The sequence below is a fragment of the Macaca fascicularis genome, chromosome 20, assembly GCF_037993035.2.
Source record: "Macaca fascicularis isolate 582-1 chromosome 20, T2T-MFA8v1.1".
NCBI lineage: Eukaryota > Metazoa > Chordata > Mammalia > Primates > Cercopithecidae > Macaca > Macaca fascicularis.
In genome coordinates this window covers 72,156,572-72,181,749 of record NC_088394.1, presented here as the reverse complement: position 1 = coordinate 72,181,749, position 25,178 = coordinate 72,156,572, and the positions used below count along the sequence as shown (strand labels likewise).

At 38.0% G+C, this 25,178-nt stretch overlaps 1 protein-coding gene across 2 annotated transcripts in view; it reads right to left on the bottom strand.

The window, feature by feature from the left end:
• CNTNAP4 (contactin associated protein family member 4) overlaps positions 1-25,178 on the bottom strand; it is a 278,925-nt gene that overhangs the window by 193,564 nt on the left and 60,183 nt on the right. For both annotated transcript variants that reach the window (XR_012428822.1, XM_005592595.5), the window contains exon 3: positions 3,896-4,089. Coding sequence is in view for 1 of the 2 variants with exons in the window: in XM_005592595.5 (XP_005592652.3) it covers positions 3,896-4,089 (194 nt within the window). In the remaining variant the exon portion in view is untranslated. The remainder of the gene's footprint in view (positions 1-3,895; positions 4,090-25,178) is intronic.

The following is a 25,178-nucleotide window of genomic DNA, read 5'->3' as shown; positions in this document are numbered from 1 at the left end:
AGAGAATGAAGCATTTTCCCTGCAGCATTTCAATCCGTGTTGATTGTTTTTATTGTGTTTGTTCCTAAACCAATAACACTTGTCTTTTCTTTCTTTTTGTATCACATATTTGTGTAATGCCTTATGTGTTTCCTAACCCTCTTTTGTAGACTTATTTGTATCATCTGCAGCCGACTGTGAAGCTCTTAAAGGAAATTGGCATATTTGGCATAATTGGTATACATCCTAAAATATCTACAAAAACTGGGCTAGAAAACAAAAAGTTGGGAAATAACATATTTGTAAAATGTAACAAAGGGTTAAGCTTTTTTATGACATACATCAATTTGAAATTGTTCTTTGGCTTGAAAAATGCAAATTGAAGTGGTCTGTGTTCTTCCAGGCAGAAAAGTCAAGAGACAGGGCACAATTCACCATATTTCAATTTTCCTGCTTCAATAATTAGCCATTCACAGAGAGACAGCTTCCTTTAGAGTGGGACCAGAGTAACCATAGAGTAGAATAAAACTTTGAAGCCACCTAGCGTTAACAGGAAATACACACACACACATATATATACACACACACACACATACACATACATACATATATACACACACATACATATATACACATACATATATATACACACACATACATATACTTTCAGCGACTTGGGGTTGTTTTATCTACACTAAAACTTAGCTATGTTATGTGTGGTTATGGTGTCTATTGTACCAAGTCTTAACTTTGATCTTGACATTTAAAGTTATCTGTCTACTTTCTTTGCCATATCCAAAATTATCTTCCGGCCTTTCCAAAACTTGATAGTCCAATCTGACCAGTAATCTCACTAGTCATTACACAGGAAACCATAACTCTGGATATTCCCAATCTTCATGCTTTTTTCACATCTTTCCATCTTCATAAAATAGCCTCCTTAATCCTTCCATAATCTAAACTATAATGCTTTCTTCAAGACCTATGTAAGCCTTACTTCTTTGACAAATTCAGCTTAAAATGATCTCCACATTCTGTCCATTTCCACATGCTTAGGAATCTATACCTAGTATTTGCATGTTCCGCTGAATCTTTCTTTGGTTTGCTCTGATATACCTTATCTCTTCAGTGATTTTGTTGTTGCTGTTTGTTTTGTTTCTGTTTTTGAAATGGAGTCTCACTCTGTCACCCAGGCTGGAGTGCAGTGGCGCAATCTCAGCTCACTGCAACCTCTACCTCCCAGGTTCCAGCAATCCTCCCATCTCAGCTTCCCAACTAGCTGGGATTACAGGTGCATGTCACCATGCCCAGTTAACTTTTTTGTATTTTTAGTAGCAACGGGGTTTCACCATGTTGGTCAGGCTGGTCTCAAACTCCTGGCTTCAAGTGATCCTCCCACCTTGACCTCCCAAAGTGCTGGGATTACAGGTGTGAGCCACAATGCCCAGTCTTCTTCAGTGAGTTAATGAACTTTTGATACCTTCCAGAAATTTGGACAAAGATAGGCACAGATTAGCAGACTGACATATTCAAATCCATTCATTTATTGGTTCTTTCACCTATTTACTCAACAAAAGTCATGTGCCACACTGGATGTTGGATGCCAGAAATGCTAAGATTAGAAAAAGAAAATCTGGCTCATAAAAAAGCTCAAAATTTATAGGGAAAAGAAAAATGTGCCATTCTAACTGGTATATGAAATTAGTACAGCATAATGTACTAAAAAGAAGAGGTGATGCGGGCAAGAGAGAGTCACTTTTAGAGTGATCAGAAGAGTATTCTACAAGAAAGTGCATTTTATTCACTCATTCCTTCAATAAACATTTAATATTTGACTGTGAGATGCCAGGTGCTGTTACACTTTGGGGATGCCGAGATGAAAGGTCACAAGGTACAGTATTTACACAGCTCACACTCAAGAGGGGAAGACACTGAGTAAATCCACAAATTACAGCAGAGTCTAGAAAGCAATGTTACCTTAACAGGATTATGATAGATGCCATGTTTTTACTTCTATTGGTTTGGATTAGCAAGGATAGCATTCATGCCACCATTTCACCATGAGTGCCTCAAGTTTAATAAGAGTGAGCAAGTAACGTAAATGGCGATACCTGGATTTGGCTTTCCCCAAGCTTGCTTAACAGAAGTACAACAATTTTCCTGATTCACTGATCACTTTTTTAAAAAAATACACTTTAATTAACATACCTAAATATTAGCATGCATTAGCCACTACTTATCTAGCTTAAATTCCAATGCTTAATTCAAAAAAGAGTAGAAGATAATCCAAATATCTAGTTAAATAAATACCTCATTACGTTTTTATTGTTATTGGTTCATAATTACTGTTTATTTTATCCCTAGTTTGAATGGCTTTCATGGAATTAGTTGAACCGTAATACCCAGTGTTTGGAGTTTTGGGGTGTGTGTGTTGTTTTGTTTTGGTTTTTTCCTCTTACAGCTTCAACTTGCTTTGGATTTTAAACAGCTTCTCTTAAAACTGCTTATAGGCAACTTCTTCTAGCCCCACTGTTGCTCCCTCTAGAGAAAGAGCAAGGCTACTTCTCTCAAATCCAATTACATCAATAAGCATGGATTGAATGGCCACCAAGAGCTTTAAAGATACAAAAGTGAGTAAATCACAGTCCATTTCTTCAATGAGTTTATAATGTATGACGGAGTTGTACGAAGTTTCAAAAAAGAGACAATTGACTGGTCAAAGAAAATTATCATTATGTGCCCAAATAGGCTTCCAAATTATCTATGTGCTAAGAATGATGCTTCATTAAGTAACCCATTTTCTCTGGTTCCAGCAGCTCAGCCAAAGGGGGAAATATAGTTCTTTGATTGCAGTGTGTTGTTCTTAGCCCACATAAGATCCAAACAAATATTTTTCTGTACTAAGAAAGAAGTCTTTTCTTTGTCATCAAACCTCCTTTAGCTTCCTTCTTCCATCAGGTGTTTATATGCCATATCCAGGTTTATTTATCAATCAACTACAAATGTCACCCGCTTTATCACAAAATGCCTCTTTCCCAGTCTCCCTCTTACAGGAGCTGCACCACTGTTTAGAACACACAGCAATTTACACATTTATACACTTTACAGAGACTAGAGAAGGGTTTATAGATAAGGGGTTTATAGATACATATACAACTCCACATATTATATATATAAATTCCCATACACCAGAGAAAGAAACAGGGTTTCAAAAATCTCAGTTATCAGAAGAAATAAAAGGAACAAATTATTTTGACTAATTTTAAATAAAGACAATGCAGGCTGGGCTTAGTGGCTCACGCCTATAATCCCAGCACTTTAGGATGCCGAGGCAGGTGGACTGCTTGAGGCCAGGAGTTCGAGACCAGCCTGGCCAATATGCTGAAACTCCGTCTCTACTAAAAACACAAAAATTAGACAGTGTGGTGGTGGGCACCTGTAATCCAAGCTACTCGGGAGGCTGAAGTAGGAGAATTGCTTGAACTCGGGAGGCGGAGTTTGCCGTGAGCCGAGATCGCACCACTGCACTCCAGCCTGGGTGACAGTGAGACTCTGTCTCAAAAGTAAATAAATAAATAAATAAATAAATAAATAACAATGCGAGACTATTATGTTTTTGAACAAAAAAAATTTTTATACAAGTCTTATTTATTTCTTAGACTCCCACACTATTTAATGGACTAATAGGGTTGTTTTCAATTTTTGATAACCCTGTAAAATAAATTTACCCTTAGCATTCTCATAAATTTACCACAAAATGTATTAGAAAATGAACATTTACCATACTTTCTCTTGGAAAATGTTTTCAATGTAAGTCTGAAAATTCTGTATTTCTACTTAAGAGATCGGTAAACAAGATGCAGTACTGACTATACTTCTTTCCCCGAGAGACTATGTCTTTTTTTAAAGAACATACCCAGATGCTGTCCTCTTGGCGGTATTGTTTCCAGTTCCAGCCACTATCACTGAACATCAGGAGGTAGCTGGTCACCCAGTTGGAGCTACCATATCCCCCTTGAGTGGCCACAGCGGTGACCTCCATTCTCTCTCCAAGGTCAATCTGCAACCACTGGTATTTGTTAGACACAAGTGGAGACCAGCCACCAGCTCCTTTTATTAAAAACAGAAACAGGAGAAAATTGAGAAAGGAGAGTTAGTTAAAAATCTATGTTAGTACAGTCAAAATGCCAGTAAGACTGTATTCCTCTATGGAACTTAAATTTCCAAAACATGAAACTTCTTATAATCGTAAAAAAATATAGAGTTAAAAATTTAGTATAATTGTATGATTTCTATGTTAATTAATTGTGTTCATTTCTAGGTTTTACAGCCTCCTAAAACTGGGGGAACTAGGGGTCTTGCTGAAGATTTGAAATGTTTAACTTGATAGGTGAACATTCCTGCCAACACGGGGAACTAGGATGTCTATCGCACACATGCTGGGTAATGGTCTGCTCTCCTACCCCTCTGCCCAGGACTGGATGTAAGGAAGTAACTTCAAGCTATGAAGGAACTAAAGCTATGGTGGAACTAAAAATCTACTTTTGATCATGTTTAGAGAAGGAAGTACATTGATAAGTCTGGGAAAACAAGTCAAGAAATAGTTCCTGCCCTCAAAATATTTACAGTCTTTTGGGAGGGACAGATGTTGAAAACCATGTTTGAAACACACATTAATGATGGGGCGTGTGCAGGAGAAAATATCATAATGAAGATGCTCTATCTGGTGGTGGGCTGGAGCTCACTCCCAACAGTTTGTGAGAGACAATCATTAACTTTTCAATTTTGCAAGCTAGTTATTAAACATAACCATCTTTGCAATTGGTCATGATGAGAGTATTTAAACCACGGAAATTGCAAACTCTGCAAATAAGCACCTGCCCCCACCCCAGCCAGTTTACCAACACACCACTGATTCTATCCTGTGTGGGAGGAGGGTAGTGGGTAAGAGGATGCGGGAAAAGAGAACCAAGGAAATCATAGAGGAAGCTGTGCTTGATCACTCAGAAGTAAAGAATACAAGTTGTGATGTATGTTCAAGGAAGTAATGTGTGGAGCATAATTTATTGTGTTATATTTCATCCAACACACACCAAAATACTGTAGATGTGACTCCTTTATATCTTGTTAAGATGCTTCATTCTTCCAGTTTAATATAATAATTTGGGGAATTCTTTTGAGATTTAACATTGCTGATAATACAAGTAACATATCATCATTGTAAAAGTTATGAAATAGGGTTTGACCATTCTCGAATCCATATTTATCTAACATTTAATGTTTTAAATGCCACATCAATTACATAGCACCCCAAATAAGAATGTTAGCACATTTTCTTCCCCCATTCTTTTGCTGCTCACCTTGAGGCTCTGATAATAAGGTCTGGAATTTTAGATACAGGTTACCATTAATTTATATAGTTTTAATTCAAGCATTATTCTTGGCATATACGATCCATTTTATGAAACCTTGAGTACAAGACCTCATTCAAAGAAATGCTCAATAAATGTCTGCTCTTATGGTAGGGCGTATGCCATTGTAGGACCTGAAGGCACACACCAGTGTTGACAACCGCTCTGTAAGACTTCACGATTATTTTGATGGTGGAACATAGCCTAATAACACTCTGACAGATGAAGGGCAGAACTCTGCTACTTACAACTACAAACAAGAGAAGACGCCAGGCAGGACCACACAGGGGGATGCACCAGGGGACAGGATAACGGCAAAGTGGAGCTGTAGGAGGCAGCTTCTGTATGACAAGCAGGGTAGGGCTGGCTAGCTAGGCTTGGTGGGCTTCCTGTGAATTGGCTTATTTGAACAATTTATCTAGGAGGCACTAGGGCACTAGTTGTCTGGTACCTGTCCCAGCAGTGATGCTTAGTGACCCCAAAGGGTGAGAACCTAACAAAGGAAGTGGTTGGAATATGGACATCATCAGCTGCTAAGAAAGGAAAGTGCCCAGTCCTAGCCAGGGTCAAAACTGGGTCAAAGCAGCATTTTAAGAAATTATATTACAACAAACTGCACATGTACCCTTTAATCTAAAATAAATAAGTTGAAATTCTTTTTAAACATTATATTATAAGAAGGTCCTCTCTTGACGGCATCACACTAATGACTTTGCATTCAGGTATAATCCCTGTTTCTTACTGTCTTTAGAATTAGATACATCATCAATTTTCCATCTTTCTTAAAGTTAATCATTATTCAAAAGTGTATTCCACTCCATGTGTCAAAAGCACAATGTTCTTCCTCTTTTGTGGATCCAGAAATTTTTTACATACTTGATTTTTGTTTATGTTCTGACTTTTAATTTTCTCTATATTTGTTCTTAAAGAACCTGTGATTTTGGGTGCAGTTTCATTGTACACCAATATTATCTACCTGTATGCTTATAAAGTACAATATTCTCATCTTTTTTTTTTATTATAAGTTCTAGGGTACATGTGCACAACGTGCAGGTTTGTTACCTATGTATACATGTGCCATGTTGGTGTGCTGTACCCATTAACTCGTCATTTACATTAGGTATAATTCCTAATGCTATCCCTCTCCCCGTCCCCTCCCCACAATAGGCCCCGGTGTGCGATGTTCCCCTTTCCGTGTCCAAGTATTCTCATTGTTCAGTTTCCACCAATGAGTAAGAACATGCGGTGTTTGGTTTTCTGTTCTTGCTATAGTTTGCTGAGAATTATTCTCATCTTTTAAGCAAGAGTGCTTGTTGCCTAGACATGGTCCCTGGGTGTCTCGGGGTCATTTGTTTAGCACGGCCCTGGTGTCCACGAAGGGCACTTCCTACCCTTGCAGACTGTTGTTTATACGGAATGTGTTCTTGAATGATCTGAAGTACACTTTAAATAGCACCCTGCCACAAATAGCTCGGGGAGTTCTTGAACTCTGTGAGAACTGCTCCTGAGGCGTTATTTTAAAATCTGAATCAATGCTTCCTCCATCTTTCATTTTTCAGGATGTGACGAAACACCATCCATCCTCCTCTACTTATTCTAATACCGTATTACTTCCCATTTGCTGAGCAAGGGAGTCCTTTTTGTCAGGCACTTTGTGAAGGCCTTGTTAATTAATTCTCAGTGCAATCTACATAGTAGATGGTGCATCAGATACCAAGAGTCTGAACACTTTGCCCTCACCCGTGAAGCAGTCAAGAGGCACCATGCCCCTAACTAGGACACAACAGTGCCTCTCATAGTGTCAGGATGCAAAGGTGGGAATCAGTGGTTCCCAGTGGTGTAGAAAAGACTCGCTGACACTGACAGAGATCAGGGAACCTCAGGATTAAGCTACCAGGCAGTAGGGTTAACTTCGCTTCCTGTAGTTAACAATGGACCACTTCTTTGAAGTACAGGCACATGATGGACATGGCACATGGATGCATATTTCCCTCCACTGTCCTATCTAATTTTATTCTTTCCCTCCAGGCCCTGTCAAATCTTTACAAATTGAAAGTCATCTAGGGTCTGGTGCTAATCAAGTATCTTTAATTCTCTTATTGCTGCAACTGCACATCTCTCTGTATTTTTGTCATTTTTGTTTGTTCACAAGGAAAAGTTAAGAAAGGGTGAATGAAGTGCCCTTAGAATGCCACCATCTCAGCCTGGAAATTCCACATTTGGAATTGCATCTGTATCAGCTGATACCTCTGAGAAAACACTGATTAGTTTGCTTCTTGTCCTTTCTAGTTAACTGTAATGGTTTAAAGCCGGAATTGAGAATATGTTTTCCTAAATTCCAGAATTTCATAGTATTTCCCTTGCATTTCCATGCCTCTACAGGCCAGTATTTAAAAAAGCGAACACATGACAGAAACACAGCAAGGAAAAAAGAATCAGTGTGATTCTAGTAAGTTAAAATCGGATCATCAATTCTCATCAGGAGAAAGAACCTCTCACCGACTGCTCCCTCTTCCCAGCGCTGCTCATAGTTACAGCTGCACCAGCCAACTTGAAACATTCACAGTTAATTGACCTTGAACATTTCAATTTCTTACCTGTGGTGAAAAGGTACAACTGGTATGCAAATTAAGCTATATCATTAACGAGGTACACTGATAAAGTAATGGAAATTCAGATGCTTCTAGGCTATACCAAGTAATTTCAACCAGATAAGTTGGCCACAGGGAATCCAAATATCCCTACTGGGTTTTAAACTGTGCCGCTCTGCAGATGCACATGGCATTAGTGTGTGATAGAGTGTTAGGCTTGTTCTAATTTTAAGACAAATGCTAAACAGTAAAATGGAAGACATAAGCTAGACAGATAGACCGATAGAGATAAATTGATTATTCTTTGCAGACTTCTTTTTTTTTTTGCCAGCCTATGATGACAGCTAGTGACATGAAATGCAAACGTAACTGCAGCTGAGGTTAGACCACCAGCTGTGAGACCACCGCCAAACCGCACAGCCCTCAGAAACACACTATTGTCATATTTACTTTTTCAATGGAGAAAGTGATGACTAACTCCAGCAAATTATAAACTCTGTATTACTAAAAAATAAAATGTATTTATTTATTTTGTTTATTAACAAAACCTTTTAGCTGCTGGTTAAGTGTTATTTGAGCTCATGATTTTAGTATGCCAATATATTCAATATCATAAGAAACCAATTCTTATGAAACTAAAGACCATCTTTTCTCAACCCCTTCTCTTCCATGGTGAATGATAATTTACCTACAAAACAAAAACAAGAGTCTTGCCCCCACCAGTTCATATTTGTCCCCATACTGCAGGTTTCCTTTCCCTGTTCCACCCTCCTCTTTCTCCTGCCTTAACCTTGTTACTGAGACTTGGCATAATAAAGCGTCATAAATCTATTCAAATGGAAAAATGTCTTAACTCTTCATATTACAGACTAAAAGCTCACATTTAAAAATAAAAGTTCTCCCCATTCACAAGACTCTTAAATGCTGTAGTATTGTTATGAGAATTACATTTTAAAAGCACATAAAGTGCCTATTGATTTCTTCCACATTCAACCAACATCAGAGCATGTGGCAGTTAGTGTGTTTTGAATTATGAAAATTATTACTGCTATTAGCTCCAAAGAGAGTTACGATCACGGCAAAGTTCAGTTTTGAAAAAAAAAATTAGTAACTGATTGACCACAAAACACAACATCTCTTTTATTTGTTGCCTACCACTTTTCAACATCAGATTTCTGAGGAACTTGCTTCTGTAACATGTGTTGTTCTGAATTGTAAGAAAAGCAAACTAAAAATTATCCAGTGCCTACTGTATGCTAACCACACTACTAGAAATTGTATACATTATATTAACTTAATTATTAAAATTATCTTGTGAGATGCAATATGTTTTAACATCTCTTAAAAAGAAAAAAAACAAAAATATTTACAGAGGCTAAGTAAATTTTCCAAATACTATGCAAATATTTTAGTGCAGGTGAGAAATTACTTACTTTTAATACTATTTTAATCTGTGGGAGGATGTCACTTTACAAATCACCCCATTTTTCATTCTTTACCCCTGGAGTAATTACAACTATCTTTGCCTCATAGTAGTATATTTTATCCCAAGAATATGTTCAAATAATTTATTCAGCGTGATTTAATTATAAATTACCTGGCTGGCTGAATTATGTTTAAGACTCATATATCCCATCTACTAAATATCACCAGTATTTAGTGCTGGTCAGGGAGACACATCTTAAAATTTCAGGGAAGTGAAAGGAAAAAGTGAAGAAAAAATACTCTTAGTTGGAGTTTTTAAATATAGGTAAGAATCACCTTTATCCCGTAGTAATATTAAAAATGGCATGACACACATTCCTGGTGGTCATCAGTAAAGGCGACGTGTCAACTTTATTCAAGCAGACACTGCAGAGACAGAAGGAATTACATTTCTTCCCCGAGATTTTAAAGTGTAGAAGGACACAGATGTTCAAGGACACAAAACACAAGTGAACATAATTGAATGACGGTTCTAGCCACCATTAGGATATCTAAATTCCTAGAAAATAATTGGCTTAATTAAAATTGTCATAGGAAAGTTTCCCTCCAAGATAATTACTTTTTTTCAAATGTGATTTCATCTAGATTTCCCCAAGAGTCCAAGTGTGCCCAGATCATTTTTATCTTGACATAAAATTATAATAATGTAAGAAAATGGAAAGAACGTGGTGCCAATATTTGTTTGGCTCCCTTAAATGGTGTGTGGTGTCCCCAGGCCACCATTTACAGCCTTTTAATAGCTTTGTATTTTTACCAGTGTCATTTGTTTCAGCTGGAAGAGAACGTGACTCTACTGGTGCTGTGTATGTTGCTGTAGGTCTTATGTTTACTTCTGAATTTTGACCTTGCCTACTTTGATCACAGTGATTGTTTCAAGGATGGGCAGGTGACCTTGAGCCATGACCACAGAGCAATTTCAGGATTTTGTGATGACTATTGGAGAACAGACTCTTTTCTGCTATTAATGCTAAGAAGATAAGATACAGGCATCAAGCTGTAGGAGCTATTGTTGTGGAAAGCCTGTCTGAGGGAGGCCAAAAGAGAGAGAAGGAGAGTTGAGAAATGAAGTGAGACCAAGTTCTGAAAACAAGATCAGGACTGCTAGGTCCTGCTGTGCCTGCAGAGTGTTTGCCGTGTTTTCTAGTTACATCAGCCATTCGTTGGGCCCCTTACTTGTGCTTATCCTTCTCACAGTCACTGCTTCAACAATTCTCTCTCTCCTGCTTCATTATTTTTATTTTCTCTTTAACGGATAATTCCCATCAGTGCACTGTTGCATCAGCATGCTCTTATTTTTCTCATTTTAAAAGAAAAAACTTCTCTTGATCCCGTTCTAATTTTTTTTTTTTTTTTTTTTTTTTTTGCTTCTTTTAATGAATAACATAGGTCCACATCACTCTCCAATTTTTCTCACCCCATTCTTTCTTGGGCCAACTCCAATCAGATTTTCAATCTCTGCCACTCAACTGCAAGTGCTCTTGTCAAAGTCACCAAGAACTCCATGTTGCTAAATCCAGTGGTCAGGCTTCAGACTTCTGTTCACATGGACAATCTGTGGTGTCTGATACTGGTGACCACTCCTGATGCCCGAAGAGACTTTGCTCACTTAGCTTCCACAAAAGCACCTTCTCTTAATTGTCTTGCTACCTAATTGTTTGCCCCTTCTCGCTCTCATTGCTGGTTTCTTCTTTTATCTCACATTATTTTTTAAAGTTGAGACTCTCCAGGTCTCAGACCTCTGCTCTGCTGCTTTTCTGTCTTCATTCACTCCTTGGTGATCTCTCTTAGCCTGATGAATTTAAGCATTACCCACATGTCAAAAATTCCCTCATTCATAAATCTGCCTACACCCCTTCCCTGAACCCAAGACTGGTGTATTCCATTCTACTTGATCTCTTTAACATTTCCAAAACTGATTTTCCATTCTCCTTCTGAATCTTCCTCTATTCACACCTTTTCCCAGACCCATATAATGGTAATCTTATCCTTCCAGTTTCTCAGTACAAAAAAAAACTGGAGTCACGCATGACCTCTCTGTTTCTCTCATACCATACTACAAAACCACCAGAAGATGCTGTTGGTGCTACTTTATTATTAAGAATCTTGCTGTTTTTCTGCCTTCCTGGATGCTCCTTTGATTCAGGCCACATTATTCAAGCCTGGATTCTTGCAACAGTCACCTAATAAGTCTCTCTCTCTCTTCCTGTGCCCACTGAGACTCTCTTCTCTACACGACAGGTGTGAAATATTATACCTGTGCACAAAATACTGCAATATTGCAAGAACTCTCAACTCTACAGAGTGAAAGACAAAGTTCTCACTAGCCATCTGCAATGTCCTCAATGATCTGCCTCCTTAAACCACCCCCGTATCATCTCTACCTCTCTTTTTCTTCTTCCCAGTTCACTGGTCTCCATTTACAATGGCCTCCTTGCCATTCTTTGAATAAACTGAACATCAGTCATTTTCCATCTCAGGAGCTTTATTAAGCTCTTGTTTCTCCAGGAACGCTCTTCTCTGAGACACTCTGGGCTATTACCTTTGCTGCCTGTAAGTCTTTTGCTTGAATGCTACCCTCTCTTAGAGGCTTGTATCTCCTGACCTCCCCCATTTAAAATTTCTTCTGCTCCACAATGATACTCCCATTTGTCTTCCCCTGAACCACTTTTTCATTTTGGACAGAAATCTCCATCTTTTAATATAGCATATGATTTTTATGTCATATATTTAGTGTTTATGTGTTATATTTATTAAAATATAAGCTCAATGAGACCAGGGGTCTTCACCTGTTTTATTCATTGACAGACCCCAAGTGTCTGGCACATTGCTGGACACAGAGTAGGTGCTTAAAAGAGTATTTACTGCATATAAGATTGAATTAAATTTGTAGTCACGTGGGTATAATAACATGGTCTAAATTTATACAACCTACTGAAAAAGCTGGTACTGTAACCAAACTGAAAGCACAGAATACTTTTCTTTGCTGCACGGTATTTTTAATCCAGTTTTCAAACAGAAGTTTAAGCACTCAGCTGAAATACACACACACACACACACACATACAATTGCCCCACACCTACACAGCTTAATCACTTGTAAACTACATTTCAAAGATGTATGTATTGCTTAGTTTTGGAATTTTTGATATGATGAAAAAGAGATGCTTTTTCACTTCAACTCCCCAGCAAGGTTCTTAATTAATAATACCTCACTAAATTGTCTCCTGTTTCAGTTCTTTGCTGTCAATCAATTTTCCCTCACGGCAAACTGGCAGACTGACTTTCAGTCTTACTTCTTGTATTGCCAGACTGGACATTTCTGAAATCTTTAATAATGCAGGGCTTTGAAAAGTAAATATTTACAAGCTTTCTCTACGCAGGCATTTTGATTTGTGTATTTGATTTGCAAGTTTTATGACAGCCAAATTTCCCCTGGAAGGCTAGAATAAAGTTACAAATATGCCAAATTCTGTACGTTAATTTTGTTTTTACCACAGAAAGTTTTATTTCATTCAGACTAGTAGTTTTGGAAAAATGATTTTTAGCACATAATGTCTAGAAATTCAGATGATAATCAGGATCTGCCCATGTTTTGCTTTCTAAGCCCATTATAATACCTTTCTAAAAGTTTTGATTTAGATCTTTTACAGGGAGGCAGGTCATTTCAGTAAATGACATCATGCATCGGAGAGAGCCTACTGGCAATATCCCAGAGATTTAAAAATCATTTTTCGCTTCTCTACCTTCTTTTTTTTTTTTATCTTCCCTAGCCAGACTGAGATGATAAGCTGTCATGAGCCAAATATTCTCATATCACTTCTTCTGGGTCAACAAACTGAAGTCACTCTCCTGTACCCAGCAGACATCATTTCCACTTAATGGTAGAAAAGCCAGCATTACTAGGGCATAGTATTATCAAAAATGTAAAGTGCAAAACCAATTTCAGACATTCGATTGATTAAATCATTTCATATTTCCTCAATTAGTAAATGCCAAAACACATTAATATAGCATTACATTCTCAATTCATGAGATTTGTTTACCTCTGGGCTTAAGTATTCTTTTAATTCGGTTTTGAATACATTATCTTATTGAATTACATGATTTCCTTATTTATTTTAAACAACAGACATTTATTTTTCACAGTTCTAGCGGCTGAGAAGTCCAAGATCAAGGGGCTGGCAGATTCCGTTCCTGGTAAGGGCTTGCTCCCTGGCTTGTAGACAGTTGTAATAATTTTTATTTCAGAGGCAAGAAGGGACATTATCAGTGATGCATGTGATCAAGACAGCCTTAACATTGCCCTCAGCTCAACTATAGACAAGTTTCTTTCTGACTTTAAACTCTTGACCTCCTTTTTCTTACAGCATTTACTTTATAAAACTTATGATTGTAAATTGTGTCTCTGCCCCTTGAGGTGTAAATCTTCATCCAACCCCTTGCCAGTTTTACAATCCAGGGATATCTTTCTCAAGGACCTGGGAGCCACCCCTTTGAAATGTAATCATCAAGAAAGATAGGACTTCCATCTTCCAGGCTCTGTGGGAGGGTAGGAGCCTAACTTACATAAGATCCAATTAGCAAACACAGATGGCCTCATCACATTGGCCAAATCCCCTCCCTCCCCAATGTCCTCCAGTATATTTCCACTAGCTCAGCCCAGCGCTTCAACGGAATTGTTTCAATGGAATGGAGTTCAATCTCTCTCCCAATACTCTTGACCTCTGTTGCAATACTTTTGTATAAAATCTTCCTTGACCGCTTCACTCAATCCAGTGCAATTTTTCTTTGACAGGAAATCACTGTTTCGTTTTAACTAAAACAATGTGTTTTTCATGATTCTGCCTAACGAATTGTATTCCCCAGTAACCTAACCATTCAACAACCAGAGCCTAAGAGAAGAAGCTGAAGAGCAATGCCTAGAAGTGAATGCGGGTCTGGCTAGGAGCTAGCCAGAGGAATTCTTCCTGGTAAGTGGCAATACTCAAAAGCTACTACACAACTGCTTCATCCATTAGCCAAAAAAAAGTCACAGCCAGCTTCAGGAACTCTGAATAGCCAACAAGAAGTATCATGGGGCCCAGCCAGTAAAAGGTGATGGTCTTTGCCAAGAGACCATTCAAAGGAATAGATGGGTCATTAAATGTCATAGTGTATATCAATAAATATCCAGTGTTAGAATCAACTCAATCAGACTCAGCAGATGTCACTGTCCTGGGCACAGAGATCCAACCAATAATCTTGTGGTAGTCACCAGCAAAATAACCAACACTAGCCAGGGGAGCCCCCAGCTAGTCATGCCATGACATCATGCGAGTTCATCATATACCCACTGCCATTTTGGAAAAGAGTAGAAGGTTAGGAAATCAGAAAATCTGAGTGTTTACCTAGAAGGAACTGACACAACCAAAATAGGTGACTTTATCTATCAGAGACTAGGCATTTTGAGATGATCTCATATATGGTCATACATGGAAAATAGTCTCTGGACGAAACAACAAATAGAATCTCTCTCATCTTGACAATACTCATAATTGCTCAAGTTTTGACAACACTGAAAAATATGGGGTATTTTGTGTTATTCCTCAACTATCAATCTAACCTTCAGACTCAGGGGTTTAGGACTGGCCTGAGAAAATACTATCAACCAGTATTTCAGATCTGAATGATTAATACACTGCAGTAGTACCGTAAGATATCTCACTGTATCTGCATGAGTATTTTGTTTGGGTGCTTAACATCTCCAAATCTGCTGACACATTTACATATTATGACTTTATAAAACGATACATGGATTATCAAGAATAATGCTGTTTGCCTGTATATATAGGTGGTCAGAAGAATTAATGCATGTATCCAATTCAAAAAGCATTTTGTCATATGTATAGCATTGGTACAGTCACAGTCACGTTCTGGGGCAGAATCACTCCACATTCATTGGGCATCACAATGATTTTTACTACAAACTAGACAGACATAAGCCAATATATATATGTATGTATTTTCACAGTTCCCAGTGTACATATACATACATCCATGCTGGCTTTAACAGATATGTTCTACAATAGACTGATACGGTGGTATGCAAACAGAATTCAGAGTTTGAAGCTAGCAGGTACAATATTCCCCTGTGCATGCATTCAACTCTAGAAATGCTTTCAATTGCAGACCCTTTTACCACACAATGAATTGCTTCCTGTAACATTCGTGCACCCCAGCTAGTTCCATCTGGCTCCTGGCCTACAAACAAATGAGAGGAATGCACAAGGGTTATGATTTTATGAAAACTGTAGAGAAAAGATTCGCTATTATGAGGTTTATGTCAAAATCATGATACATTACCATTACTTTTGCTGGAGACTAACACAGATTTAGATTTGTTTGCCTTATTCTTGATTATTAAATGTGTTTTAAATGATTTCTTTACCCCATCAGACCAAAAAAAATGAAGTTTCAACATATTTGATTTTTTAGTATTACATCATGTTAAAATGGGGAAGAGCGCAAATGTAAGCAAACACAACAAACCATTGGTGGGTGATTTTTCCAATCAAGGCGCTTTTATTAATCTGATTTTAACCTGTGGTTATAAACTTGTAATTGTCCTTGTTGTTGTATCTCCTAAACTGAGATTTAAAACTCTTCTCAGATTACATGCCACTAATTATTCTATATTAGAAAAAGCAGGCGAATGTTTCCCTGGTTTTGCCAAGATAGAGATCAGCCAGGGTTTTGAGGGATCATGATCAAGTCTGTCAGGATGTGAAAGACGCAGAAGAGGGAAAAAAACACATCATTTTGCTCTGTTTATCTCCATCTTATGTCTATTTGTAATGTACAAAGTTCTAAATTGTCCTTTTTGATAAAAAGAAAGTCTCACAATGCAACCTCTTTTCCACTCAAACCAATGAGGCCTTTCATCGGATTGTCAGGTCTCCTATCATAGTTCACGGTTCCAAGTGTATATTGATCCACTGAGTCATAATAAAGTAGTGCTTCCAGCTGGGAATGAGAGTTAATGCCAACATTTTCTGGATCAGAAAAGGTGGACCAAAAAAATAAAAAAATAGGTTGTGCTTCTACCTAGTCAATTTCAAATTGCTTCTGGCAATACTATGAATCTTATCCACACCCTTGCGTTTTCCTGCACACTGTTACCACAGAGAATGTGGCAGCTGAAACACGGCATCCCAGGAGAAGCAGCTCAAAGCACGTTCATGATGAGAGCTACAACAATTGTGAAAAGCGAATATTTTGATAAACAAAATGGAAAATCTATTACTAGCATGAATTATGTTGCAGTTGTTATTGCTTTTATTATATCTGTTTTCTGAAAATTTATAACCCACAGATGCTTAAGAATAAAAAAGGTCAGTTTGTCATTGTTTGAAATATATGTTCAGAGTTCAGAATTTTACTTAAGAAATTAGCAATTTATGCCAAAGCAGGCGGATCACAAGGTCAGGAGATTGAGACCATCCTGGCTAACATGGTGAAACCCTGCCAGTACTAAAAATACAAAAAATTAGCCAGGCGTGTTGGCGGGTGCCTGTTGTCCCAGCCACTCCGGAGGCTGAGGCAGGAGAATGGTGTGAAACTGGGAGGTGGAGCTTGCAGGGAGCTGAGATCGCCCCACTGCACTCCAGCCTGGGGCGACAGAGTGAGACTCTATCTCAAAAGAAAAAGAAAAAGAAATTATCAATTTATACTTTTAGGAAATACAGTATTTGTAGAGTCAGCCAAGCTCAATAGACAACCATAAACGTCAAAAACTTTGTTTTCATTTAATGACGCCAGTTTTTTTCAACAGATGCACAACTGAGAAGAATATTGTGTTGTATAATTGCCCTTTGTGAAATTTTTAAAATCCATCACTTTTGCAAAATTACATGCAAGCCTGGATGCACTATTTCTAGCATTTTTATGTTCCTTTATATAAACATGGGAGGGACAATATGACAGCCAGGGGCATTATATTTAGGGGAATTCCCAGATGATTTACATGTACAGTTTCCATAATGAATTTCTGATTTGCATGATTCTTGAGGGATGATGCTTTTGAAACAAAGGAACAGCAGCTTTTTGCTTCTGCTATGCTGACATATTGTATCTGTGGAATATCCTTCTGTGTCAATAAATGAACTGAGAGAAAACCCATCAGTAAAAATATCTAGATCAGAAGTCATGACCAAAATTCTGTCACTTAGGGCAAGCTCCTCCTTCTGTGACTCGATAGGACACATAACTTCTTGGGTTTTTTTCTAAACTTCCCTGACCAGCCGTTTTCAGCACCTTCCATGGAGCTATTTTTCTTTACTTTCACTCAAAAGCTAACACAACTCTCATTTTCTCTTGCTTTACATTCTCAGTGAACTACATAATCTCATGCTTGCGGCTACAATGATTTTTTTTTTTTTGGATGCTGAAGACTAAATCTATTTTTCTAGCTCTGATCTTTCCTTTGAAAGCCATATCCCAAATCCTGAATGCCTCCCATATATCTATTCATGGATGACCTATAGATTTTTTAAACTTAACATTTCAAAAATGGATGCTTTACCTCCTGTCAAAACCAGATGGCCACATAATTCTAGCCTTCCATTCATTCGGACTAAAAATGTTAAAAATCATTTCTAATTATTTCCTTTCAGTAATACTGTATAGAAGTTGCCAAATCTGGTCAGTTTTACCTTCAAAGTCATTTCCATTACAGTCCTTTCCTTGGCTTTGTCCCTACCTTAGTTTGAGTCCTTATTAGTTCAACAACTCAATTAAAAAATAATTTCACTGTTTATCAGCTTGTTATTGGGTGGGGGGCAGAATTTGTACATTTCAATGGAATACCATCTAGACATAAAATATACTGTATTTGTATGAGAAACATGCATTTGCGCTAGGTGGAAGGACAGGTTTAAGATCCTAACTTAAGAGGCACAGAAAAGAGGTAAAGACTCACACTGAAAAAGTTGGGGAAGATGTCAGGGATACCTGGCATCTACACTTAGTACTGAAGGACTAACAGGAATGACCTAGGAGGTGAAGAAGGAATAATGGCTTTTCCATTGAAAGAGCAGAGGCGAACTCCAGAAGTGTGAGTGGCTGTAGCACATTAAGGAGCTTCAATTTGTCCGAAGCAGTTGGAGCAAAAAATATCAAGTGTTAGAAATTGGACTTACTGTGGAAAGACGGGACTAAAATGGTGAGCAGGAGCCAATCTTAAGGGCCATAAAGGATACACTAAACAGTGGAGAAGGGAAAATTAGCACCACCGGAGGATTCTAAGAAGCGAATGCATTGCTGATTGGCAGGGTAGACAGATCTCCCTTGATCAAATTTTAGCAAAGAGAAAAAGAGTAATCTCGGGGCTGTTGTATTAATCAGAGTTAGGAGTTCTCAGGCTTGAATAAGTATAGTGTTCTACTAGCAGGCAAACGCCATGAAAGTGAGCAAAACAGAAGTAAGCCTCTGCCTTCCTGATGTGTGCATGCTAGAATAGGTATTGGCACAAAGGACACTCCCTATAAATATGTATTGAATGAAGACACGAAAGCATCAGACAAAGTTTAGCGAGATAGAATTGGCAAGACTTGGTGATGTGGGTAACCCATAAATAGTAGGCACACAATCAGATGTTGGAGAGGGATAGGGCAAAGTCCAGGGTGGTCGTTTGTAAACATTCTGGATGGTGGTACTGAGAACCAACAGTCATTAGTACAAGGGAGATGTGAAAAATGTAAATTGAAGCAACAGGAAACCTGAGCCACAACAAATGATTTAGGATAACCTGGAGTGATATAACTTAGAATATAGGGACAGCTCTCCTTGGGTGATAAGAATGAAGGAAGCAAGGCCTGTGGGATTTTGGTAAGTGTATAGGATTTGGAGAGGAACTTGGGAAACTATGTTCCTACTTGATGGCCTTCCCTTCCTAGAGATCTTTAATATGTGCCTCTTAAATAACCAGTCTCTTCTCACTGTTGTTTCCAGAGTTGTTTTGGTAAAAGCAGGTGGGATAATACTTTTCCTAGTAACAAAAGGCATCCTCTTGACACAGCACTTAACGCAAGCCCAATCTGACAGTGCAGCCTAAGAAAACCGTGCATTTCTCTATGAAACCTGTTCTCATTCTCCACGGTTTTATTTGAATTACACATGTTCCTATGCCTCTCACTCAGCCAGGACTTCCTTCCCTCCACCTCCCAGCTGCAGTTAAAATATCAATTTTCCCATTATTCAGCTTGTTACATATAAGAGCTTTGTAATATAAAAGAACAGAATTTGCTTTTGTTTGTTAAATTAATAGCTAAGAATTAAATCTCGTATTAGAAAGCCATGGCCATATTTGAATGGAACTTTTACCAAAACTTGGGAACTGCTCAAACATAAAAGTGAGGCTTCTCATTAGTTGAGCTGTTATTGTTCTAATACGGTCAAATTCAGAGAAATGGAAATAAATTAGATAGATTCTGATATAACTTCAGGTCAAAGGGCTATAAGAGCTTTGTCTTTCCTGTAACAAAAGTAAAATGACAGACCTTTGTAATGAGTAAAGGCGACATTTCAAAGGATCTTAAATTCTCTTTGTGTCATTTCTTTTCTAAGAAATAGTTTTGATTAATTCCCATCAATCTTTTCTGGAGTGTCTGAAACGTGTTTTGAATTCCAATGCATAAATGAGTATTTGCTGAATATTAATGTGATCTAGTATCTCAACATAAATATCTTAAAGTTTAAATTAATGTAGTGTTTAAGTATTTAAAGTTTATATTTTTCAATAATCTAAACACTATGTATAATCTATCCTAGTAGCTTTTTAAACTAGGAAGAAGACAGAAATGAGATGTTATATGTTGAATGGGGAGGGGGTGACTACGCACTTTAAGGCATTTCCAATTGTTAATAAACATTATGGAAGCTCAGTGATCTCTGGCAGCACAAGACACCAGACAGTTATAAAAGACCACTCTTTTAAAAATCTCTAAATGCCACCTTTCATAGCAAAGCATATAGAATGTATCTCCCTAATTGCATATTCTGGTTACAGCTTTTAGGACTAGATCACACACAAAATTTCAAACAAAGAAACTACTGTGTCCAAGGGCTTATTAATATCATTCTAATCATTACTACTACCTTCAATTTTCATCCTAGAAGCCAAACCAAAATGTGACCAATATATTTATCAGCACATAATCAAAAGAATTGCTGGGAATGACTCTGGATCTGCTGGCTATAAACAGAGATCACTTCCGTATTCTACAATGTACTAAGGGCTTCACTGTCCTCATTTGTTTGATTTTCACAATAGTCTTACACAATGGAAATTTTTTTCCCCACCTTAGACATGAAGAGACTGAGCCAAAGGGTGGTAAAGTCACTTATGAAAGGTTACAAAGATCTAGTAAAGTCAGGCAAGCCCTGAAAACAGTCTGTCTCCAGAGTCTGTTCTTCATCTCGGATGATGTTATTTCCTCCTGGAGTTCCTCTTTTACGAAATAATAAGACAGCACATCAGCAGGTGATGCAGGTTACAAGGGGGACTGAAATGGAATGAGCACTTGAGAAGTTTAGGGTGTGGAAAGCACCGCTGGCTGAATGGTTAGGGAAGCAAAAACATTTCACTTGGGTTCCAGGGTGGGACATTGAAAGGCCACAGTGAAGGGTTGGAGCCTTCCAAGCAGAAGAATGACATGAGGGCAAAGCAATGCAAGGTACATCTTTCAGCATGGCAGTAATTGGACTGAAGGGAGTGAAGGGAGTAAAGGGAATAGAGGGGGCAAGAGGAGGGCAATGGTCATCAAGGCAGGAAAGGAGAATGGAGTCAGATGGTAGAAAATCTTTCATTCAAGGCTAAGGAAACCTAAGTCTCAGACTTTCAGCATCCAAAATCCACTTAGTATGTGTTTGGTATATATGTTGATCACCAACTTTAGATAAATTAATAAAAAGAATCCATCCAACATTTAAAGTGTACAGAATAAACAGTATTTTAAGATCACTACTAATATTCATGAATATTTCAGGTTGTTTTATGAGAAGATAGTATAGTATTTGCAATCTCATACCAAGCCATACCCAGCTTGATAGTGGTTAGTCTGATCTGCATGGGCGGCTTCCAAAGAAAGTTGATTTAACTTCTTATGCTTGATATGAATTAAATTAAAAAAAATTCATTCATGTGTACAGGTCACTGAGAAAAACAGAAGATTCTGTGACCCTAACAGAGATTTCTGGATATTTTGATCAAAGATAGACACTGAATGAAGAAATGTCCTCCTTTAAGCAAAAAAGCAAACAACAAATCAACCAACATGTCAACTCAAAAGCTGGAGGTTTCAATGTTTCAACTTGGAATATATATTTTTACCACACCTAGTTGGTGTGCATCATCTGGGAACAAGTTATTTAAGCTATGCTAAAGAACATGTAAGCGCATTGTGAATATACACAGTAACAAATTGCTAAGTTTACTTTTTAAAGCAACAAATAATGAAGTCCTGGGAACCTGGTTCAGGTCTTTCACAGCACAGTTCCATTTTTAAAATAAAGCCTAATATCTCTTATCCAACATCATTATATTTTGGCTCGTGAGTGATAAGTTCCGATCAGTGGTATGCTGGTAAGTCTTTAATAACTTATTCTTCTGGGGGGAAAGTCTTGCTTTGTTGTATTTGTCAATTCCCGTGGTGTAAATGCTCCCTCCATGGAAGATTTCAAGCTAACAACTTGGTAATGCTGAGCTGGGAAGAGATGTTCACAGTAGGCTCCCACAGGCCAGTAGATTACTGTACATATCTCTGAGATAAGCTACTTAAGCAAAGCAGTTAGAATAATATTACAGTTATGAATTTCTCAGTTACAGCCTCAAATGTGAAAATTTGCATTTTTTCCCAACCCAATCTAATTTCCTATTTTTAGTTTCTATTCTCATGTAGAAAATCAATCTAATCATTCCAGAGGAAGTCAGTCCAGTTCACGGATTATTCAGTCAATTCAGGATTACATTTATGCCACCTTCAGATTTAACATGCCTACAGGGATTTGTCCACCTTTCCATCAACCCTGGAGTTAGTCCTAGGAGCAGCTGTGGTGGGGGAAGGGCCACACTTCTTGGACTTCTGCCTGGACAGTGAAAAATCCTATCATCATCAAGCAGCTTCCACTCTGCTCTGAGTTGGTCTGTTTCAGATGTACTTGGTCATGACATTTTGATATCTCACACCCATCCCAGGTGTGAGACCTTGCCAACAGCACTGCCTCCACCTCCTGTGCTTCTTGGTACCCCCAGCAGCTTTTAGTTCTCCTCACATGCTCTCCAGGGCTGATAAGGGGTTTTTTGTCACATGGCAGCCTCCACATGGCAGCAACAGGATGACTTCATGACTTCTCTTTGGACAGGCAGTCTCTTCTCCAAGCACCTACTCTAAGTACATCTTTCACATTCAGATAACTGGATGTGAAGGGAGGATTCCATACAGCCTCTCACTCTGGACTTAGTTTGAGGACAGGGCTTCAGAGAAAGTGATTCTTTACACTTGCTTGCTCATGTCTTACTCTCATCCTTCCTTTCCAAACTCTCCTTCCTCTCAGTAGGATAGGGACAAAAGGGATGCCTTCCACCTGCTCATCTTCCCTTTCAAATCCTTTATGTTTTAAGCCTTAAGGGTATGCACTGAGCTATGTTCCCAAGCTGTGCAGTGATCTGCTTTCTCTTAAGCATTGAGTGACTCATGCCTGTCTGAGCTAGGTGGGAGATGAAGGGTTTGCAGGGATATCGTGTCTATTTCTACATCATCTCACACATAGAAATAGCCTCTGAGGCAATTATTATTGTCACTTAAGATGTTTTTATCTCATCCTTTCTTGCAGAAATTTATGTGCTCACCTTTCACAACATCAACCAGCATACTGTCATGCAGAAAAGCAGAATCTACTGATCACTTCACACATTACAATGAAAATAACCCACCTCACCCCACCCCATTTTCCCCTGTGACCTCAGTTTGATAACCGTCTGCCAACTCTCCTCTGGGAATAAAGCTTCTGGTATCTATCGAGTGCTTGCCTCATTCCGACCCACAGCATTTTCCAATCTACAACACGATACACCAAACGATCAAGAATACTAGAAAAATTCAACCTTTCCATCTGGTTAGCCTTGATGGCTCCTACAGTATGAGCTATCAAGGTTAACCAGATTGAAAGGTTGAGTGTTTTGCTCTTATCTAGGCAGAAACAGAATTAAAACTCAGAAAATAAGTAGCTCTCATATTGAATAAAGCAGGAGTCTACTAACATTTACTCAGAATATTGTCTCCTGCACGTCCAAAGCCACTAAAAAAAATGGGTTTTGACAGTGTCTTTTGATAGGTGGATTTTGCAAACAGCATATTGTACTTTTTCCCAAAGGATAACATTAATAATAGGTTGTGTTTTCGCTAGTAGAAGTACAACTTTGATACGTATGTAGTTCTACTCCCATTATATAAAAAATATTTAAAAATCCATATTAAAAAGCACTATTTTGTGCTTTACCTAGAAAAGTTTAATTGTAGTATTAGAGTTTTGTCTGAAGGGTAATTAAAAGTCTTGTAAGGTTCATTCTACTTTTTCATCAGAGACACAGTTTGGGGGATTAAGAGTGAACCTAACTTACAGGATTAGGTGTGTGAGCAGCAAGTCAAAGATAAGGCAGAGTTTTATACGGCCTGGCGAAGTGGTGCCCCAACACAGAGCCAATCTGCACAAACTGGGAGGGGCTTTTGTTTTATTTCATTTTGGCTTTTCTCCACTAGTTTCTGAGAAAATCTTTTGTCAAAACGCTACCTGGCCACAAGCTAAAAATAAATAAATAAATAAACCTCAGAGACTATACGTGACAAAGAATAGGCTTTTTTAAAGTAGTAGAAAAGTCACCAAAAAAATCAAAAACAAAACAAAACCTATAACCCACACAAGCAACAAAAACAAACCCTTTATGGAGGAAGAGATCATCTGATTTTTGAGTTAGTACATTATAATATTCAAAATGTCTAGTTTTCAACCACAACAAAAAAAAAATGATGCATGCAAAAAAAAAAAAAAGGAATGTATAGCCCATTCGCAGGGGAAATTAATAGAAACTGCCCCTAAGGAAGCAATGATACTGGATCTACTAAATATGGATTTTAAATCAGTTATCTTTAATATGCTAAAAGAACTAAAGAAAACAATGTACAAGGAGTTAATGAAAAATAGGAGAATGATGTCTCAACAAATAGAGAACATCAATAAAGAGATATAAATTATGAAAAGGAATGAAATAAACATTCTGGAGTTGCAAAGTACAACAACTGAAATGAATTCACTAGAGGGTTTCAACAGCAGATTTGAGCAGAGAGAAGAAATAACAGTGAATGTGGAGAGAGATTGAGAATATTTATTCAAGGAACAGAAAGCATAGTACACACAAGAGACATATCACGGCTATAAGATTAATGATAGCTCTAAGGCCCATTCAAACATCTCTTGGGGCCTACATTATCTGCCACTTAGTGGTATGACATGACCTGGCCTGGGGACTTCTAACCCTAGCCCAGAGATTTCTAGGTGACAAGACCACCTCAGCACAGATGTAGCCCTCATAAACCTTAAAACAAAGCTTATCCTTATAAGAATAGTTTAATTTCCTTTATGAAAGAAGCATCTGTTAATGAGTGTAAACTGCATACAGG